Raw genomic sequence first — 21,685 nt, forward strand, 5'->3', positions numbered from 1 at the left:
CCCAGCAAAGCTCTCAATCACCATAGATGGAGAAAACAAGATATTCCATGACAAAACTAGATTCAAGCAATATATATCCCCTAACCCAGTCGTACAGAAAGTTTTGGAAGGAAAACTCCAACCAAAGAAAATTAACCACAGCCAGAAAAACATAGGCATTAGAGAATCCCTCTCAACCAACACCGAAAAGAACAAAGGGGTGAAATTCCACACATAAATCCACCAACAACAACCATTGCAAATCAAGAAGCCTGAGCAATCAATGGTCATTAATATCCCTCAACATTAATGGCCTTAACTCACCCATAAGAAGACACAGGCTAGCAGAATGGATTCAAAGACAGACCCCTTCCTTCTGCTGCATACAAGAAACACACCTCACCCTCAAAGACAGACATTACCTGAGAGTTAAAGGTTGGGAAAATTTTTTTCAATCAAATGGACCCAAGACACAAGCAGGGGTAGCAATCCTAATATCTAACAAACTAGACTTTAAAATAAAATCAATCAAAAGAGATGAAGGAGGTCATTACATACTCATCACAGGTGAAATCCACCAAGAGGAAGTGTCTATCCTGGACATCTATGCCCCAAATACAAAGGCATTCACATTCGTAAAAGAAACATTATTAGAACTTAAATCACATAGAAAGCCCCACACAGTTATAGTGGGATATTTCAACATACCACTCTCACCACTAGACAGGAATAACAGACAGAAACTCAACAAAGAAGCAAAGGGTCTAATAGAAGTAATGACCCAACTGGGATTAACAGACATCTATAGAGCATTTCATCCACATAAAAAAGATTATACCTTCTTCTCACCACCACATGGAACATTCTCAAAAATCGACCACATACTTGGCAAGATATCAAACCTCAGCAGCTACAAAAAATTGGAATAATTCCATGCATCTTATCAGACCACCATGCTTTAAAATTGGAATTCAACAACAACACAAATTGGAGAAAACCTACAAACTCATGGAAATTGAATAATGCACAACTGCACCATTCCTGGGTGAAAGAAGAAATAAAAAAAGAAATTAAAGACTTCCTAGAATTCAATGAGAATGAAGACACAACATACCCAAATCTATGGTACACATTGAAAGCAGTGCTACGGGGGAAGTTCATAGCACTAACTGCCCACATGAAGAAACTGGAGAATAGTTATACTAGAGAATTAACAGCACAGTTGAAATCTCTAGAACACAAAGAAGCAAACTCCCCCAGGAGGAGTAGATGCCAGAAAATAATCAAATTGAGGGCTGAAATCAATAAAGTAGAAACTAGGAAAACAATACAAAGAATGAATGCAAACAAGAGGGGGTTCTTTGAGAAAATCTATAAGATAGGCAAACCTTTGTCCAAACTTACCGAACAGCAGAGAGTGAACATGCAAATTAACAAAATCAGAAATGAAAAAGAAGACATAACAACAGACTCTGAGGAAATCCAGAGAACCATAAGGTAATACTTTGAAAACCTGTACTCCACAAATTTCAAAAATTTAAAGGAAATGGATGACTTGCCAAAACTAAATCAAGAACAGATAAGCAATTTAAATAGACCTATAAGCCCTATGGAAATAGAAGCAGTCATCAAAAGCCTCCCAACCAAAAAAAGGCCAGGTCCAGATGGCCTCAGTGCAGAATTCTACCAGAAATTCAAAGAACAGCTTATACAAATTCTTCTCAAAGTATTCCACACAATAGGAGCAGAAGGGTCTTTGCCAAACTCTTTCTATGAGGCTTCAATAACCTTGATCCCCAAGCCACACAAAGATACAACTAAGAAAGAGAACTTCAGACCAATATCCCTCATGAACATTGATGCAAAAATATTCAACAAATACTGGCAAATCGAATCCAAGAACACATCAAAACAATCATTCACCATGATCAAGTAGGTTTCATCCTAGGGATGCAGAGATGGTTCAACATATGAAAATCCATCAACATAATCCACCATATAAACAAGCAGAAAAACAAAAATCACATGATCATCTCACTAGATGCTGAAAAAGCCTTTGACAAAATCCAACTCCCCTTCATGATAAAGGTCTTGGAGAGATCTGGGATAACAGGGACATACTTAAACATAATAAAAAGCTATATACAGTAAACCAACAGCCAACATCAAACTAAATGGATGGAAACTCAACTCAATTCCTCTAAAATCAGGAACAAAACAAGGCTGTCCACTCTGTCCATACCTTTTCAACATGGTACTTGAAGTTCTAGCCATTGCCATACAACAACAAAGGGGGATCAAGGAGATACAAATTGGGAAGTTAGAAGTCAAATTTTCACTGTTTGCAGATGATATGATAGTTTACATCAATGACCCAAAGAACTCTACCAGGGAACTCTTACAGCTGATTAATACCTTCAGCAAAGTGGCAGGCTACAAGATCAACTCAAGAAAATCAGTAGCCCTACTATATACAGATGATAAAATGGCTGAGAAAGAAATCAGAGAAACATCACCCTTTACAATTGCCCCAAACAACGTAAAATACCTTGGGGTAACACTAAGCAAACAAGTGAAAGAACTGTATCACAAGAACTTTGAATCTTTATAGAATTAAATTAAAGAAGCCCTCAGAAAATGGAAAGATCTCCCATGCTCTTGGATAGGTAGGAGCAATGTAGTAAAAATGGAAATCCTGCCAAAAACAATCTACAGATTCAATGCAATCCCCATTAAAATCCCAGCACAATTCTTCACAGACCTTGAAAGAACAATAATCAATTTTGTATGGAAAAACAAAAGACCCAGGAGAGTCAAAACAACCCTGTTCAACAAGGCAACGTCCGGAGGCATCACCATCCCTGACCTCAAGCTCTATTATAGAGCTTTTGTCCTGAAAACAGCTAGGTATCAGCACAAAAATAGACGGGTAGACCAAGGAATCGAATTGAAAACTCGGATGTTAACCCACACGCATATGAACATCTGATCTTTGAGAACGATGCTAAAAATATACAATGTAATAAAGAAAGCATCTTCAACAAATGGTGCTGGCATAAGTGGAGGCTGGCATGTAGAAGAATGCGGATCGATCCATGTTTATTGCCATGCACAAAACTTAAGTCCAAATGGATCAAAGACCTCAACATAAATCCAGCCACACTGAACCTCTTAGAAGAGAAAGTGGGTGGTACCCTTGAACGAACTGGTACAGGACACAGCTTACTGAACAGAACACCAGTGGCACAAACACTGAGATCGACAATTAATAAATGGGACCTCCTGAAACTGAGAAGCATCTGTAAGGCAAAGGACATAGTCAGCAAGACAAAAAGGCAGCACACAGAATGGGAAAAAATATTCACTAATCCCTCATCTGAGAGAGGGTTGATCTCTAAAATTTACAAAGAACTCAAGAAGCAAGTCTCCAAAAACACCAAAGGATCCAATTAAAAAGTGGGCTGCAGAACTAAATGGAGAATTTTCAATAGAGGAGTCTGAAATGGCTGAGAGGCACTTGAGAAAGTGCTCAACACCCTTAGCCATCTGGGAAATGCAAATCAAAACAACTCTGAGATACCATCTCACTCCTGTCAGAATGTCTAAAAGCAAAAACACCAATGACAATTTATGCTGGAGAGGATGTGGTTAAAGGGGAAACACTCCTGCATTGCTGGTGGGAGTGCCAACTTGTTCAGCCACTTTGGAAATCAGTATGGAGATTCCTCAGAAAAACGGGAATAAACCTACCACAAGACACAGCAACTCCACTCTTAGGCATATATCCAAAAGATGCCCATTCATACAACAAGGATGTCTGTTCCACTATGTTCATAGCAGCATTATTTGTAATAGCCAGAACTTGGAAGCAACCTAGATGCCCCTCAACCGAAGAGTGGATAGAGAAAATGTGGTACATTTACACAATGGAGTATTATTCAGCAGAGAAAAAAAACAATGGAATCCTGAGATTTGCAGGCAAATGGATGACACTAGAAGAAACCATCCTGAGTGAGGTAACCCAGTCACAAAAAGAGAAACATGGCATGTACTCTCTCATATATGGATTTTAGACATAGATCTGGGGAGTGCCAGCCTACAATCCCATGGCCAGAGAGTCTGGGAAACAGAAACTTCATTCAGTGGCTTATGGAAGAAGAGGCACAGTCCCATGGCTAAGTACTGAGTTGAACTCAAAAAAGCCAGTAACAGAGAGGGAGGACTGATGACCAAAGGGATTAAGACTGGGCTGGTTTAACCCCCAGAAACAGGTGACTTAACAAAGATTAACTCTTGATGCCTGGGAATCCAGCATGGGATTAATCAAGACCCCCTGAATGGGGCTGTCAGTGAGGAGGCCTAGGTAATCTATTGAGCCTTGGGCAGTAGATCAGTACTCATCACGAGTATACACACGGACTTTGGACTCCCATCCAACAATGTGAGGTGCACTCTCACCCTGAACTCTTGGGGAAGGGTCTAGGCCCTGCCCTATATGAAATGACAGACTATGGACACCCCCATGGATGCCCTCACCCTCCCTGGGGGAATGAGGGGATAACGGGGGGTTGGGGGGAGGGCACGGGAGGAAGGGAGGGAATGGGAGAGGGACCTGGAACTGACTTGTGAAGCAACCTTGTTTCTAATCTAAATTTAAACTGAAAAATAAATTTAAAAATGGTTCTCATCAATTACATCTAAGATTACATTGTTTTTGTATTGTCTGGAACATTTTTAATGTCTGCCAGCAACTACTATTTACTCTGCCTTTTAATTCTGAAAAATCTTCAGGGTTTTTATATTTGATCTTTTAACACCTCATACATTTCATCTTTTTAAAATGTATAAACTGCAATATGACAACCTAATTCTAAACACTGGCCTTAATTGTTGTCTTCTTTTTTTTCACAAATAGGTAGCCAGCTCTAAATATTCATAGCTTTTCACTATGACCTGTTAATTTAAATCATGCTCATTTGTACCTGGTTTGAATTGTATTTCCTTGGACAAATCTTTATTTGAAATATATCTTCTTTTCTAAAACAGAAACAACTCTCTCTCTCTCTCTCTCTCTCTCTCTCTCTCTCTCTCCTTCCCTCTCTTTTTGCCTCTATGTGACTTTTTTTCAAAGCTACTGGGAATGTGCTTTAAATGTAACAAACAATTCTACATGGTTTGCAAAGAAATCAAGTTGCTTGATCTGAGTTTGACTCTGTTATTTCTGAATATGTGCAGATTACTGTCTATGTAGAGAAAAATAAAGAGTTTTTTTCGGGGAATACACAATTTGAAAATGGAGACTGATAGGCAAATAAATTCAATTAAATTAAGAGGCATAAAAGAAATATGAGGTACAGAAATTATTCACAGAAAGTAGTAAATATCTATCAGGAAAGTTCAGCAAGTATGTTATGATATTTCAGTAGCTAAGGAAATTGAGATATTTACTCAATAGGCACATGTATAGTAAACAAGGCCAGACAAAAGGGTAACCCATCTCTGAGTAATTGAGATGACCCTATAATTTATTACTGGAAACCAATGGCAAATATTTCCTTTCAGAGATCACTGGAGACATATCTTGGCCTTTGGGAGCTGATTTCTTTTTCTGTGAAAATGCATTTCCCTTGAGACTTACTGAGTACAATAAACAGATGAATATGTACAATGTATAATGGAAATGATTTCCATTATTTTTCCTCTTTTGACTTCATCTTTAAGTATATTAAAAATATCAGTAATCATTTTCTTCCTGAAGTTAGAATTTTCAAGCACAACATTGTAATGTGAGCCTTTTGGCAAATATAGTACCACTTAGCTTAAAGGAAACTAAAAGAAAGCAAACTCTCTGTACTCTTTGTCTTTGATGTTTTCACTTAAATGAAAATGTGAGGATTATTGAAATCTTGCATATTTTGGTTGTTGTTTCATTTGGCAAGCATAAAAATGAGTCTATAGTTATTATAAAAATTATGGAAAATCTTATATAAATGCATAAGGAGGAAATTATAACTACAAAACCATGGCTGGTTTTGATGCTTAAAGTGAAAAGAGAATTTTATTTTAATAATTTTTGCCTGAAAAAACACTTTAAAGATTTTTCTAGTGTTGTTAGGCTTTAAAATGACAGTTCTGCCTTTAGACATGTAATTGCTGTTTGGGGATAATTACTTGAGCAAATAAACTTTGTGTGCCAGACTTTAATTCTTTGCTGCCATCTATTGACTTTCTGAGAAATGAAAAACTTTCTACTGATAAGGGACAAATGCTAGAATAGAGATGAATTGAATTTTAGGGGTCATCTAGATAAAACCTACTGTCCACTTTTCAATCAGTAACACATTTAAACTGCTTTAAGAAACCCAGCCACAGTGTAGCAGGAACACACCTGTATAATTATAGAGAGTTAATGCATTTTCAACATATCGATGGCACTGGCATCTATTTAAAACCACAAATCACAACCTTAAGCAAAGTAGTATAGACCAAGTCAAAACACCTACCTTGACAAAATTTCACTACGGGATAATATAGTTGAATATTCCCAGAACATATGTACTAAGACTAAGACACCATATTTTAAACAAAAGCCATAGATTATGACTGAAGTATTTACTATGAAAGTAAAACAAAGGAAGTCACCTGGTCTTTTCTATTTGGCATAAATGTGCTAAAAACAACATTTCTTTCTTAGCAACTTGATCTTCGTGCTTATTTCACTGTTTTTATATACATTACATGTTTACATTTTGCCATAAATAAATAAGAAAGTTTCTGTTTAGTATAGAGCATGCTGAATATCCACTACAGAGGGTAAGAAGAGGGGGGAAGTGAGTTAACAGCAAAGACACTTCTCAATGTCTCTTATCCTCTTGTTTGCATTTGGAATTTTAAGCACAAACTCATTTTTCCCCATTTTTGGCATTCTTTGTCCTCCAGATCACCCCTTCAGAATATTCTGAATTATAATTCTTTTGGATTCCTAATAACAGTGCTTTCTGAAAAATTCATTCCAACACGTACTATCAAGAAAAAGTGATCCCCCATAAGATCTCTCTGGGAAATAAATATAGGAATCATACACAAATTTAAAGTAAAATTGAATTACCTGCAAGAAATGTGTAAATGTAACCAAAAGTTCATGATCCTCTACATCATTATCCATGTTTTTGCAGTATTTGAACAAAATCAACAGTATGCAGGCAAAATGGCTTTCAGACTAGACATACGGTTCTCCTCCTACAGTACTCATTATTTGGATCCTCCACAAAATAACTCAGAATATATTATAGAAATTCAAAGCAGCAATATCTTCTGGTGTTTACATCATGCTTGTACTAAGTAAAGTATGATAAAATATTCACAGAAAGATAAAGCAATTGTTATGCCAAACTTCCCTCTGAATTGAGCTGTCACATTTTATTATTCCAGTTATTTTAACTTTCAGAAAGGAAATAGAAAAAAGTGATGCTCTGTATATTTAAATAACTAACCATCTCTAATATGAGAATAATTAAGTAATTTTATGACCTAAGAAGAAGTTCATGCTTAATTTATATTGCCCACTTATCACATTTAGAATCAGTTTATTTTTCAAGGATATGCAGAGTTGAAACACACAAAAGAAGTAAATAACCAAAAATATCCACTATGGCAGCAATTTTACCACTAGTAGAAAACTCATAAATAGCCAAAGAAGTCTTTGAATTAGAATAGGTTACACAGTTTGTTTTAAAAACATTTTATGAATATGTTTAGGTAAGTTTCTAGAAGTAGAAGAAAACATGAAATGCCACTTGCCCTTAAACGTTTCTGTTTTAATTAGTGCCTAATAATACAACACACACAATTGAAAATGCAAAGTATGCTACTGTTTTGATGAAAAATATACTATGCAAATGGTTCATGTTAATCTTAGTTAGGGTCACCAATATTAAACCACTTACTGTGTTCACAACCTATAAAAGAGAACAGAGAACTCCAGTTATATGTACAGAAGTTTTATAATCATGTGAGGCAGTTGGAATAATAGGGAATGTTTTCCCATGAATAGAGTAAATTATCCATTATTAGAAATCATTTTCATGTGCCATTTTGCTTAAAGGAATGGTTTCTATGATTCATAAATTTATACCTTTATCAAGAAGTGACTATTTCTTTAAATTTTCAAAAAACTATCTGGTTACCCAAAGAAAAGGCCTTTTTTAAAATTATCGTGTTGAATACTTTGTAACTCCATGGTACTATGTTGTGTGAGTAAGCACATGTGAAAGGATTTTTTAATGTGGATCCACTTAATAAGAGCAAGAATTTTTTAGGGGCCTGCCTGCCTACAGTATTATTGTGGCATCCTTGGCATTAGGATTTATACAGCAAATACCATGCTGGAAAACAAAAATCCCCAACACCAAATTCTTAGTTGATGGTCAGGCGAAAGACATGTCTCTCAGTTCTGGTATCTGGGCCTCACAAGTAAATCTAAATATATTTAGATATTTAGATAACTATATTTAGATATTTTCTTTTCCAGAAGTTGTAGTGCTCTTTGGGCATAATGAAGACAGATTAAGAACGTAGCTCTTCCTAGTTCTGGGCAAAATTTTAAATAAGTTAAACTGTCTATGTATATTATCATGCTCTTTGATGGGTGGTATAAAGATTCAGGCATTATGCTGTCCTGCCCCTGTCATCTGGCAGAATGTAATGAGGCAGTACCCTGGTCAACCCAGGTGCAAAGGAACACTTTTTTAAAAAATTATTTAAATTAGAAACAATCTTATTTTACATATTAATCCCAGTTCCCTCTCCCTCCCATCCTGCCATGCCCCCCACCGATCCCCCACCGACCCCCCATTTTATCCCCCATGAGTAGCTGAAGCAGATTCACAGCTAAGCACTGAGCCAAAACATAGGAACATATGTGTCTTGCAAGAATAAGAGGGGGGCATGAGAAAGGAAACATACAGTAGAAGACCCACAGTTGTTGAAATTTACACTTATATCCTAAGGCCCAGGAAGGATACAAGCAGAAGAGTTGAGGAAATTGTAAATTGTAAGAGTCAGATTTCCTTAAACATTGTTAAGAAATATATTCAGGACAAACCAGGGCCATTGCCTTAAGAATTCATAGTAGATGTAGTTAGAAACACACAGCCTGCACAAATTCAAGCCTGTCAGTATTCAGGCAAGGAAGGACTGTGTTCTTGAGGCCCCCACACCTCCCTGAGGAGCTTTTGGCAGTTGATGACTTCTGGGGGAGGGAAAATCTGATTTCTTGAGAGGTGTGGCTCACAGTAGGATACTCATGAACTAGTGAATAGCAATTTACACTCATTTGCATTTGTATTTACACTAATTGAATACAGTAGATTATAGAAGAAGAAGAAGAGGAAGCAGCAGAGGAAAAATATTTAAATGTTTGTTTCTAAGTTTTTAACAAGTTAAAAATTTTGCAACTTTAGGGTATACATTTTGATATATATATTTATTCATGGATGATTACCAAAAATATATGTTTCAGTGTTGAAGTTTCCCTTCTATTATTGTGATAAACATCATGAGCAAAATCAACTTAGGAAAGAAAGGGTACCTTTAGAATTCATGTTACAGCCCACAATTAGGGGAAACCAGTGCATGTATCTAGAGTTGGGAACTAAAGTAGAAAATTTGGAGGAATGCTAATGATTGGATTGTTATCCATGGCTTGCTCAGCTTGCATTCTTATACAAACCAGGACTACCTGCTTAGTGGTGGCACCTTTCACAGTGGGGCACATCAATCATTAATCAAGACAATATCCTAGAGACTGGCATACAGGCCAATCTGATGGAAACATTTTCTCAATTGAGATTCCTTCTTCCTAGAAACCCTAGCTTATGTCAAGTTCTCTAGTTGACAAAAACAAAAATAAAACATCAAAAAGACAAAAAAACAACAATCAGCTTATATACATTTTATATAAGGAGAGAACACTTAAAAATCTATATTCTCCACAGTTTTCTCTTTTAAAATGTTTCTTTTTATTTTATTGTTGCTATTAGGGAATTTTGTTCAATGTGTTTTGAATATATTCATCCATGTACGACTTCCTCCCCAGTCTAATCTCCCTTTCCTGACAACACAACAGTGTATCATTGCATCATTTTAACCCATCAAGTTCTATTTGTGCTAAACATATATTCTTGAATGTGTTGCCTTCCATTAGAGTGTAGCAGGCTTATCAGCTGCTGTTCCTGAAGAAAGTTGACTCTTACTCTTCCTGCAGCTATCAGACTCCAATAACTCTTGGTTAAGGTAGAACTTTGTATTCAACTCCACTTTTTAGATGTGGAATATTGTGTACCTTGAGTTTGCACTCATCTTATGCATGATGTCGCAATCACTGTGGAACTACCCTGTTGTGTCAAGAAGAGAGTCATCTACCACTTCTGGTTCTTAAACTCTCTGTACTCCTTCTTCCACAATGGTTACTGTAACTTGGGAGGAGGGATTGTGATATAGAAGTCCCACTTAAGAATAAAAATTCTATATTCTCTTCCTCTCTTCACTTTTCTGTTATGTATCTCTGTGTTAGCAATCATCTATGGTAAATAGATGCCCCTCTGATAAAGGTTCACTGATGAATTAATCTTTTATGATAATAAGTCACTAGGAGTCAGTTTAAAATTGTTTATAATTAGTATAATAATAATAGCATGTTTTCCCCTAAGTTCTGTCTATGAACTGTTTAGATGTAGGTGCCTAGTCCTGATAATGCTAGTTATAGCTTTTGCTTTGTGGCATAAAACCTAAAGTCAATAAAAAGTGATTGGTCATTTCCCTGACCTTTATGCGACTGTTGCATGAATGGTCATATTTTGCCAGGTTAATCATTATTAGAGCTCACAGGGTTCATAGCTGGATTTGACTGATATTTAATTTTGTACTTTGAAAGCTTACAAAGCATCTTCCAGAACTACAAAAACTAGAGAGTAGTGATGAACCTTCTATGTCAATAGCAGATTGGCTTCACCATATTCTATGATGAAAATATGTGGTATCTTCATGAACAGCATCTTATAGTCAAGTTATCTGGGGTAAGCAAGAACAATGTCAATAGCCTCTAATGATTGGGAGTCTTTATGTCCTCACTCTTCAGAAACTTAAAAAGACATAATCAGATCTGTGCACTGGGGAAATATTTGTTAGCCTAAGATATCTAGTAGGGATATTGTTATTCTATTACTGAGAACCCCATTTAAACTCCATATATGTATGTGAGCAGATATATTTTGGAAAGCTTCTATGGTAGTATGTGTCTTAGTTAAGGTTCCTATTGCTGTGAAAAATCACCATGATCACAGCAACTCTTATAAAGGAAAACATTTAACTAGGGTGACTTACATTTTCAGTGGTTTAGTCCTTTACCACCATGGTGCAACATGTTGACATGCAGGAAAATGTGATGCTGGAGAAGGAACTGAGAGTATTATATCTTGATCCTCAGGAAGAAAGAAGTAGTTTGAGACACTGGGCATATCTTGAGCATAGAAGACTTCAAAGCCCACTCCCACTGTTACAAACTTCCTCCAACATGGCCCCACCTACTCCAACAAAGACATCTCTTATAATAGTGCCATTCCCAATGAGCTTATGGGAGCCAGTCACATTCAAATTACCACATTAATTCTCTGGGCCCCAAGATCATGTAACAGTATCGTTGTGCAAAATGTATTTAGTCCAACTTCAAAAGTCTGCATGGAGCCAGGCTTTGGTGGCACACTCCTTTAATCCCAGCACTCGGGAGGCAGAGGCAGGTGTATCTCTGTGAGTTCAAGACCAGCCTGGTCTACAAGAGCTAGTTCCAGGACAGCCTCCAAAAGCCACAGAGAAACCCTGTTTCGAAAACACATACACACTCACACACGCACACAGACACACACTCACGCACACACACACACACACACACACAATCTGAAAGGTCTGTTATAGTCTCAAAAATATTTTAAATTCCAAAATATAATCACTTATAACATAAAAATGAAAAACAGATCACGTACTTGCAGTATATAATGGCCTAGGATATACATTACCACTCCAAAGTGAAGGGAATAGAGCAAAGTGAGGAAATACTGGACTAAAGCAAGACCAAAAACCAGATGGGCAAACTCCTAACACTGTATCTCCATATCTGATGTCTAAACTCTCTTCAGATCTCCAATTCCTATCCACTTTGTTGACTTCAACAAGCTTTTTCTCTTGGTCAGGTTCTATTCCCTGTTCGCAACTTTTCTCAGCAGGTGTCCCATAGCTCTGGCATCTATAACATCTTGGAACCTTAATGATAATCCAAGATACAACTTCACAGCTTGACCCAATGTCTTCTCTAGGCCTTCATTCAACTCTGACACATCCATGGCTTCAGTGGCATTCCATAGTAGGGAAGAATATTGGACAACCCCTTTCTTTTATCCTTAAAGCCAGTAGAAGCACATGGTTAAATTTGCCAAGATTTGCTGCTTAGTGAGGCCAAAACATGTCCCTATCATTCAATTACATCTTTGCTACCTTTCTGTTTTGGGTGGTTTTTTCCTTCACTGCCTAATGCTTGGCTGTCCTGAAACTGAATATGTAAACCAGGCTGACTTCAAACTCGGAGATACACCTGTCTTGGCCTCTGGAGTATTGAGATTAAAGGACACTCGAGTTTCATTGAAAGGGAGTAGTGAAATTCTAGTCCCTTCCTTCCCAAAGTTCACCCCCTATGATAGACCTCTTCTGAAAGTGCTATACCTCCTAGTCATTCCCAAACTGTTTCATCAACTAGCAACCATATACAGAAATATATGATCCTGGGGGGAGGCATTCTCATTCAAATCACCATAATTGTAGTATAGTTTTCAAATTTTGTAGGTATATCAATTTACTCTTTATTAATAGATCCTTAATTTTATTTTATTTATAAAATTCCTGGATAGAGGAAACTGCATTCTTTAGAACCCTTTGGTTACATGCTATAACATGTCATGCTGGTCTGACCAATGAGATTGAAGTAGAATTTTACACTGTGGAATTTCCAAGCCAACCGCTGTTTACCTTGAAACAGAGATGTAATGTTAAGAGTGTGTTCTCTTTAGTCCTGATCAGTTGGATATAGCTTAATGAAAATTAGTAATCTTCTTTGAGGACCATTAAGGTAAGGACTGTACATTGCCTCCCAAGGTTGTGTAGACTTGTGACAGCTGAAAGAAATGATTTGTCTCTTTAAGGGGCCCTTCCCTCTTTACCCAACTTTGTGATTATGAAAGCATATTACTAATTACTCATAACATAAGTGATGAAATGTTTCACCTAATGTCACCAACTTAAAAAAAGCAAGCACAGAAATCTATTAAAGAAAGATTATTAGAGCAAGAGGGCCAGGAAGCCTGCTGTGAGATTGTATGCCTTTAAACCCATAAAATCTCAACAACATGGCTGCCCCAACAAGATTTAGAAATTCCAGCAAGGGTTGACATGCCAATAGAAACTGGTCAAATCTCCTGAGGCCCTCACGCCCAGGTGAATTAATGCAAGCAAGTAACAATTACTGAGAGACTGAGAATTAGTTTTCCCCTGAAATAAGTAAGCCCTGTGATTGGTTTCCCAGGACTGAGTGATCAGTCCTAGAATCATGTATATAAAGACAGAATTGAATAAACTCAGCAGGTTTATTTTAATACTTTTCTTCATATAGATATGTAAGAAAAATGGTTAAGGAAAAGAAGGACATGATGTGGTACGGAGTGGAGATGGGAGGGGTAGGAGGAAGGAGATGGAAATGGAGATGATATTTTAAACTATGTTTTATAAAGCTTTTGAATGTAAACAAATATGAAATTGATAAAGTATGCTAAACACAATGAGGTGTATATATATATGTAAAACCTGATAATTTTACCTTAACATTTTCATTTTTGACTCTGTAAAAAAATGTTTACTCTAGACACAGGCAAAGTTGTTTTAAGCTGGGTGTATAAGATACGGACATGATAATTTGGAAGCAGACACAATTATGTTTAATTATAGACTATATTACTAAGACATTATGAGTCATGAACATAGTATTGTTTTATATATCTTTATATAGATTCAAAAGAAAACAATGTTTATAAAACATTTAGTCAAATGTCTGAAATAAATATTAAGAAACTATGTGTTGAGCTAAGACCATTTTGGCCCTAACCTATGTAGTTTCTTTGCACATATTAGGAAAATTATATATCATTCATGTGAGATTTATGTGAGATTTCACTCTTCCGAGGTCATGCTTGGCAACCTTCAGGAACCCTTCTGAAAATTCAGTGTAGTGTGTTTTCCTAGCAGCTGCATCTTTCCACTGGAATTCTTAGCTGACCAGTTAAGTTTAGACACCAACTTGCTCGAACTCCCGGGTGTCCTTGTAATGAATAACTTGTATAACATCCAACTGTATCTCAATTTATATCCAGTGTAGGCATGTTAACAAATGTTAACGAATTTTTTACTAGACAAACACAATATTTTCTATGAAGGGAGTTCTATTGACTACATTTCACTGCTCATATTAAAATTTATGGTAGAGACTCCTTACAGAAATAAGAGGCAAGTCTCAATTTCTCTATTTTAAGACCATGCTTCCATAGTCCTACTCTACTCTTTAATCCATATAATCCAAGTAGCACATTCTAAATTTTAGAGGTAGGCAAATAATTTCAAAGTCATATATATGAAAGAGTTAAGAACATATATCCCAAATTGATTATAATATTCTCTGCATAATGATTTCAGATATCAAGAGATGGAATTCATTCTCAACTGTAAAACAGCGAGAAAACAATCACTAATTAAGAATCAGGAATTTAGCCAGGCTCCTTCCAGGTCCAGGCATCAGTCCATGCAATTGCACAGCCTGCTGAAGGTTACAGGTGAAGTGGGCACAACAAAGCTTAGCAGACCCTTCCCTGGGGCACCGCGGAGGCGCAAGTGGAAGCAGCAACCGCAGAGGCAGCGGAAGCAGCTCTGGCTCCCAGGCAGTGGTGGCAGTGAGGGAGAGGGTGAGGGCCGCAATTTCGTGAGCCTACCTGGGCTTCAGAAGAATGTTCTAGCTGGACCGTCAAAGATCTATGCCAACACGAGTCCGAATAAATGCTCGGGAATGCGTTCTGTGCTTCAGGAAGACAAGGCAGTTGCAAAGCACAGTATCAAATGCCTGGAAATACCCTTGGCTGAAATCTACCGGAAGCAGGAGAAGAAAAGAAAATGTGGGAATACGATCCGAAGTACTGTGAAAACCAAAGAGCCGAAAATCAAAAATGCCAAGAGAGGCCCCCTGGCATGTTTTCCAAACCGAAAATCCAAAGCAGCAAAACCTCCAAAAATTCCATTCTCATCTTGTTATTCCACCAAGGCAGTGGTTGCCAAACAGGCCCTGAAAGAGTTCCTCCAGAGTAAGCAGGACTCTAGGGAAATGTGTCAAAAGAAAAGGCAGCAGGATAGGAAACGTAAACGTTTCTACCAGGTACGAAGGAGTTCAAGGAAGAGCAAAACTGAGCTGCAGTCTGAAAAAAGGAAAAAGATTGATGAGTTAATTGAGAGCGGGAAGGAAGAAGGCATGAAGATTGATCTCATTGATGGCAAGGGCAGGGGTGTGATTGCCACCAAGCGATTCTCCCGAGGAGATTTCGTGGTAGAATACCATGGGGACCTCATTGAGATCATTGATGCCAAGAAGCGGGAGGCTCTGTATGAACAAGACCCCTCCACGGGTTGCTACATGTACTATTTTCAATATCTGAGCAAAACCTACTGCGTGGATGCTACTCAAGAAACAAGCCGCTTTGGGAGACTGATCAATCACAGTAAATGTGGGAATTGCCAAACCAAACTGCATGACATCAATGGCGTGCCTCATCTTATCCTCATTGCCTCCCGAGACATTGCAGCTGGGGAGGAGCTCCTGTATGATTATGGTGACCGAAGCAAAGCTTCCATTGAAGCCTACCCTTGGCTGAAGCATTAACCATGTGGCTTCCCTGCCTCCCTGCCTCTTGCCTCTTTCAAAGGTTTCCTCAAAGATATTTTTTACACACATTTACACTTAGATAATTACTTCAAATGTTTTTTTTAAAGTATTTTAAGATTTTTTTCATGTAGTATTTAAATAAAAGTTCCCAAGTTAGATTTGAACAGATGGTCTTATATTACCCAAACTTTTGTATTTCATTTGTTTTTGTACCTTTTTTACATACAAACTGAACATTTCTGATTCCCGAGCAGTTTAAGACTCAGCACTGCCTTTAGAGAATGGATTCGAACATGAATTAGGAACCTGGAATCTGCCCAAGATGAAAGCCAGAACTTTCCCTGCACCCCACATCCAAGCACAGGCAGGAGTGATGGTGCTGCCAGCTCCTGCGCATTGCCTGGAAAGTATGCCTCGAAGTTATTGTTCTCAGCGTCTTGACATGGATACACATTGATAGGTACGCATAGTTTTAAACAAAATTTTCGAAGTAAGTTTATTCCCCTCTGCTTTCTCCAAAGCTTATTGAGACAGGGGCTCTGATGCCTAGCAAGGAACAGACCTCTTCCACTGGCTTATGGAGTTTCAAGGCACCTCAAAAGCAGCAGTGTGGGCAGTTCTTCTAAAGGTAGGCAGGGAAAAGTATTGGTCTTCTGCCTGCTGGTTCAGGCCTCCTGAAACTGTATTAATTCTTTATAGAAATAAGAATACTGAATCTATTTAAAAAAGGAAATTTGGCATTTATATTTGAATAAAGTCACTCTATAATTTATCATATAGTTGACTAGTTTAAGTTTCTTTATCTTTCTGGGTCACTTGTGATGAATATTTTCACTTGTAAATAAAGATAATCCTGAATATTGAAAGCAGTTACAGACATTGCATAAGAGCTGGCAGACTGTACCCAATCAAGAAAAGACAACTCTTTTAATTGAATACCGATATATGGTCTTAATCAGTCAGCATTCATTATATTTCATAGGAGACTGCATCAACTTGAAGACGCGCAGCTTCATTTGTGATGTATTGGAATCCAGGAAGGACTATCAGATCTTTTCTGCACATGATTTGCTAAAGCTTTACCATGCTATAAAAATAATGACAGAGGCCAATATAAGTATCCTTGAAGAGAAATAGATGACTTGTTTAGCTTTGGAAGTGTGGTGTCAACTTGTCTGTTTGCCTTTAAAAAAATAACAAACATAACTGTGTATAAGACTTCAAACACCATGCTCTTATGTGAGCTCTAAGCACTACAAAATTGCAGCTTCACTTTTTAAAGAGTGCTTCCTTATATCTGCCACAAATACATCATGGTGTTATGCTTCCAGGAGCCCTGATTGTTGTGTAAACATTAAGCTGTGTCTTTGCTTCATTGTTTTCACAGAGAGTCAGGCACACAAGGAGGTTAAGTGATTCGCCTAAGGCAAAGTGTTGTGCCAGTAACAGTACTGAGAATTGAACCAGCAGTCAAGCGCTCAGGTAATGTAAAACCTAGATGATAAAGTCCTTTTGTTGTTGCTGAGTTTGTTTCTTACCCCATTTCTCTTTGTACCAAGACATCAACTATACTCTCTCCCTTTACGATCTGGTTCGGGGTTTGTATGGCTCTACTAAAAACACTGAGGTTTATTTTAGATGAGAGAGTTGGAGTAAAAACAAATGGAACTAAGAATCAGCTCATCAAAGAGTTTATGAGTCCTTCATAATATGACAAAACCTGCAATAAATAAGGCTAATCACTGTATGAGGAAAAGCCATTTCTTCTTGTACATGATCACCTTTGTACTTCTCTTTCCAGAACTTTACTTTGAGGAGGCATTGTGATAGAAGAATGAGTCCTATAAAACAAGAGCTGAATAAAAAGGGATCATATTTCTGCCAGTTACTGTGATTAAAAAACAAAATTAGAACAACGTGAGTATAGTTCATTGTTATATGCCAATAATTATAGAGTAAATTAGTCAATATCAATTTTTACTAACCTTCCCTCTAGTGAGATGGGAAATTAATTTGGAAAACAATCTGATAGTAAAATGAATTAAAAATCAATCAAACAGTCACAATATCATCATTTTATTGACTTGTTTTATTTTAAGACAGCTTCTGGCAAGCCTGGAAATCACTATGTAGTCATGGGAATCCTTAACTTACACTTATTTTCTGGAACATGACCAACTGTAATATTGACAACTAAAATAATATGCTATGTTAATATGCTATGTTTTATAACATATTACATAATACTACTTAATTTGATATTGTTCGTTGCTCTATCATGAATGAAAGACTTAAATTAGTATTCCATTTTACTTCCGATCTACTTCGACAACTTCCTAGTAAGTGGCAAATTACAAAGTAGAATGCCTCCTTACAAATATTACAGAATGCTTTCCATTATGCTAGGCTCTGCTCCAAATGATATGACAGACTTTGAAGATCCCCAATCTAAGGCCTCACTCTTCCTGGGTAGCAGAAATGGGATGGGATAGGGGTTTGGTGGGGGGCAAGGGAGGGAGGAGGTAAAGGGACCTGGTAATGACATGTAAAACAAGCTTGTTTCTAATTTAAATAAAAAGGAAATACAAAAATGAAAACAGTGATTAGTCAAATATTACCAAAATTGACATTTCCATTGAACTGGGAAAATGCATGACATTTGAACATTTTCTTCACTGTGCACATGTTTGCTTTGTTTATTTTCTATTTGTCCTACAAGAAAAATAATTTGTCACAGGAAGTTTGTTCTTTATCTATTTATCTGTGGAATATAAAGAAGTTGAAATCTGAGGTGTGAGCTATTTCTGTGGCCCTTGGCATTATTCAGTGTAGTCAGAATTGTTCTTTTCTGAGAAATAGAGAGAAGGAGGGAAAGAGAGATGGGAAATGAAAGGATAAAGGCAAGGATAGAGTAAAGAATAGATGGAGACAGGAAAAAGAATGAGAAGGGAATGGAAAAGGAGTTTGGAAAGGAGGGGAAAATGGAGAAATAAGATAACATTAGGGGAGATAGTTTCTCTGCTGCTTCTGTGCTTATCTGAGTAGAAAAATATGGGCAGCTGATGAAGCACAGACCAAATTGCTTCAAGGTCTTGTTACCTAGGCCTTTTCTTTCAGGTGAGGACTAACTTTTAACAGGCTTTCTTTTAGGCCAACAATAAGCTCCAACATCATAACACAGAGACTTCATATTAGCTATGAATGCTTGGCCTTAAGTTATTTCACTAGCTCTTTTAACTTACATTATCCTGTTTCTCTTGACTTAGGTTTTGCCTCAGGGCTTTTATCTTTCTTTCTATATGTCTTACTCTCTTTGTCTCCACGTCTGTCTGACTGGTAGTTCTGCCATCTGGGCATCTCCCTCTCTTTTTACCCCATTTTGTTATCTTTATCTTCTCCTCTCTCTTCCTATTTATTCTCTCTTCCTGCCATCCCTGACTATCCCTCTCTGTTCTAGCTAATGGCAATTCAGATTTTTACTAGATCTATCAGGTACTTTAGGCAGGCAAAGTAAAGGTGAAAAGATGCCACACATCTTTACATTATTAAGCAAATGCAGTATAAACAAACATAACACATCTTTACATCATTAACAAAGACAATATAAATAAATGCAAAACACATTTACAGAGCTAAAGTTATTTTCCATAGCTTAAACAGCTGTTCTGGATGTAAAACTCTGAGGAAACTTCAACAGAGGCATTCTGAGAGCCTGGACATGGGACACCCATTTTCATTGGTGTCTAGTTCTATTGAGCTGAAAACACACAAACTTTCAAAGGTAACATACATCTGCATTAACACAAGTATGGACTGTTCCTTGTACACAAGCCAGTCAAAGATGATTTTTTTATGTTTGAGTTAGGTACAATATATGTCACCTGTGTTGCAGTTATTCTAGGTTTACTTCTTTAATCTGTAGCCAGAAATTTATGGGCTCTTGCTCAGTCAAACCTGTTCTCTATTAACCTAGAACAAATGTACAGCCTTTGTAAACAAAATCATTATATCTTCTCCAATATAATACATTTTCAGACTTCCATTTTAAAGGTAAGGCATCCCTAAAGCATCTAGGTGGTTTGAATTCAGCAGCCCCTGTTACAATCTCGTGTCTATGCCCAGCTCTTGTTCACTTATCATACTTCAAAACATTCAAAATCAAGAACACATAAAAAAGACAGGATCCATACTCTCTGTGTATTTCTATGTTTATCTGCCTTATCCTTTTTATAGTAGTTTACTTTTACTTTAAAGACTTTACTTTGTTATTTTTAAAGTATTCAATTTTTCTTATGACTTTCTATACCCATTTTCTTTACTTTCTTAAGCCTATGAATATTTTTAAACACACTTCAATGTATTTAGAAGATTTTCCCATCTGGATCTGCTTTCCTGAGTGCCTGCTGTTGGATTCTTGCAGCAATCTCTGACGAGTGAGCAAAACTTTAAACAACTAAGCAGTAGTTCTCATTGCTGGCCCTGTCCCATTCTCCATATGTGAGAGATGAGCTCTATGCCCTGTGGGCCTGGCTGAGATCCATGTGCTTAACCAGGAACTGAATTCAATCTCCTCAGTTCTGGGATGCATATGCCCATGCTGGGGCAGGCATCACTACGCAACATGTTGTTTCTACTTTGTGCTGCCTTTTATTTTTCAGCTTTTTCAGTCCCTGTATGGAAATTAGAGCCCCATGTTGGAATGGCAAATGTACCCAGTTTTTTCGTTGAGATATCTACCAGCTGCTAAATCATGACACAGACACTTTTCATTATTTATGAATGCTCATCTTATCTTATGCTTGTTCAATTAGCTCTTTTAACTCAAATTATTCTGTTCCTCTTCATCTACATTATGCCTCAGGGCTTTTTACCTTTCTTTCTTTCTGTATGTCTTCCTTTCCTGCTTTCTCCGTGTCTCACTGTTGGCTTCCTGTCTTCTGTCCCCAGGATTCTCCCTAACTTTCTCCCTTGTTTTCTTCTTCTTTTCTCCTCTCTCCTATTTATGAACTCTGCCTACAATCTCTGCCTAACCTTTTCCTGTCTAGCTATTATACATTCAGACTTTTATTAGGCAAAATGAAACAAATGCAGCAAAATTTTACCTAATTAAAGAAATTCAGCAAAAACAAATGTATAACAATCTTTACATATTTAACAATGACAGCATGAACAAATGTAACACAGGTTTACAGAACTAAAATGATATTTGACAGTATAAGCAAGTGCACCACACCTTTACACAGTTAAGTATTCTACAACACTAAGTAAATTTTTACCAGTATATTCATCAAATTCCCTAATATGAATAAGTATATGATCTCTCTCCTTGTATCCTGACAAGTGATAAAATTGCTTCATATTCTTGATTTCCATTTTTTCATCTCTTTATATGCTTTGTTGAATAGGTTAATTTAATTGGCAGATGCCAACTCAGGGACTGATTAATTGAAGCTCATTAATAATCTCCAGGCAAAAAACTAATTTATAAATACTAACCTTCGTTTTTTCAAAAGGTGTTATCATCATATTACTTGCATATTCTCTAGTCTGTGTGGAAAAAGAAAATTTATCCTCATTTTGTATTTTGGGCACATTAGAAGCTGAGAGTATATAGATATAAATTGCTCCTGATCTGAATATGTATGCATTTGAACCCTATACTTTGGTAGTTTTATGCATTTTTCA

General features: G+C 37.0%; 1 protein-coding gene across 1 annotated transcript; it reads left to right on the plus strand.

Moving 5' to 3' along the window:
- The first annotated feature begins 14,872 nt into the window (after window positions 1–14,872).
- LOC101824166 (N-lysine methyltransferase KMT5A-like) lies at window positions 14,873–15,997 on the plus strand. Its single transcript, XM_040743764.1, has one exon. The coding sequence runs from the start codon at window positions 14,873–14,875 to the stop codon at window positions 15,995–15,997; it is 1,125 nt and encodes a 374-aa protein (XP_040599698.1).
- Window positions 15,998–21,685: the final 5,688 nt, after the last annotated feature.

This window comes from Mesocricetus auratus, unplaced genomic scaffold (assembly GCF_017639785.1).
Source record: "Mesocricetus auratus isolate SY011 unplaced genomic scaffold, BCM_Maur_2.0 Super-Scaffold_100003, whole genome shotgun sequence".
NCBI classification, from domain to species: Eukaryota; Metazoa; Chordata; class Mammalia; order Rodentia; family Cricetidae; genus Mesocricetus; species Mesocricetus auratus.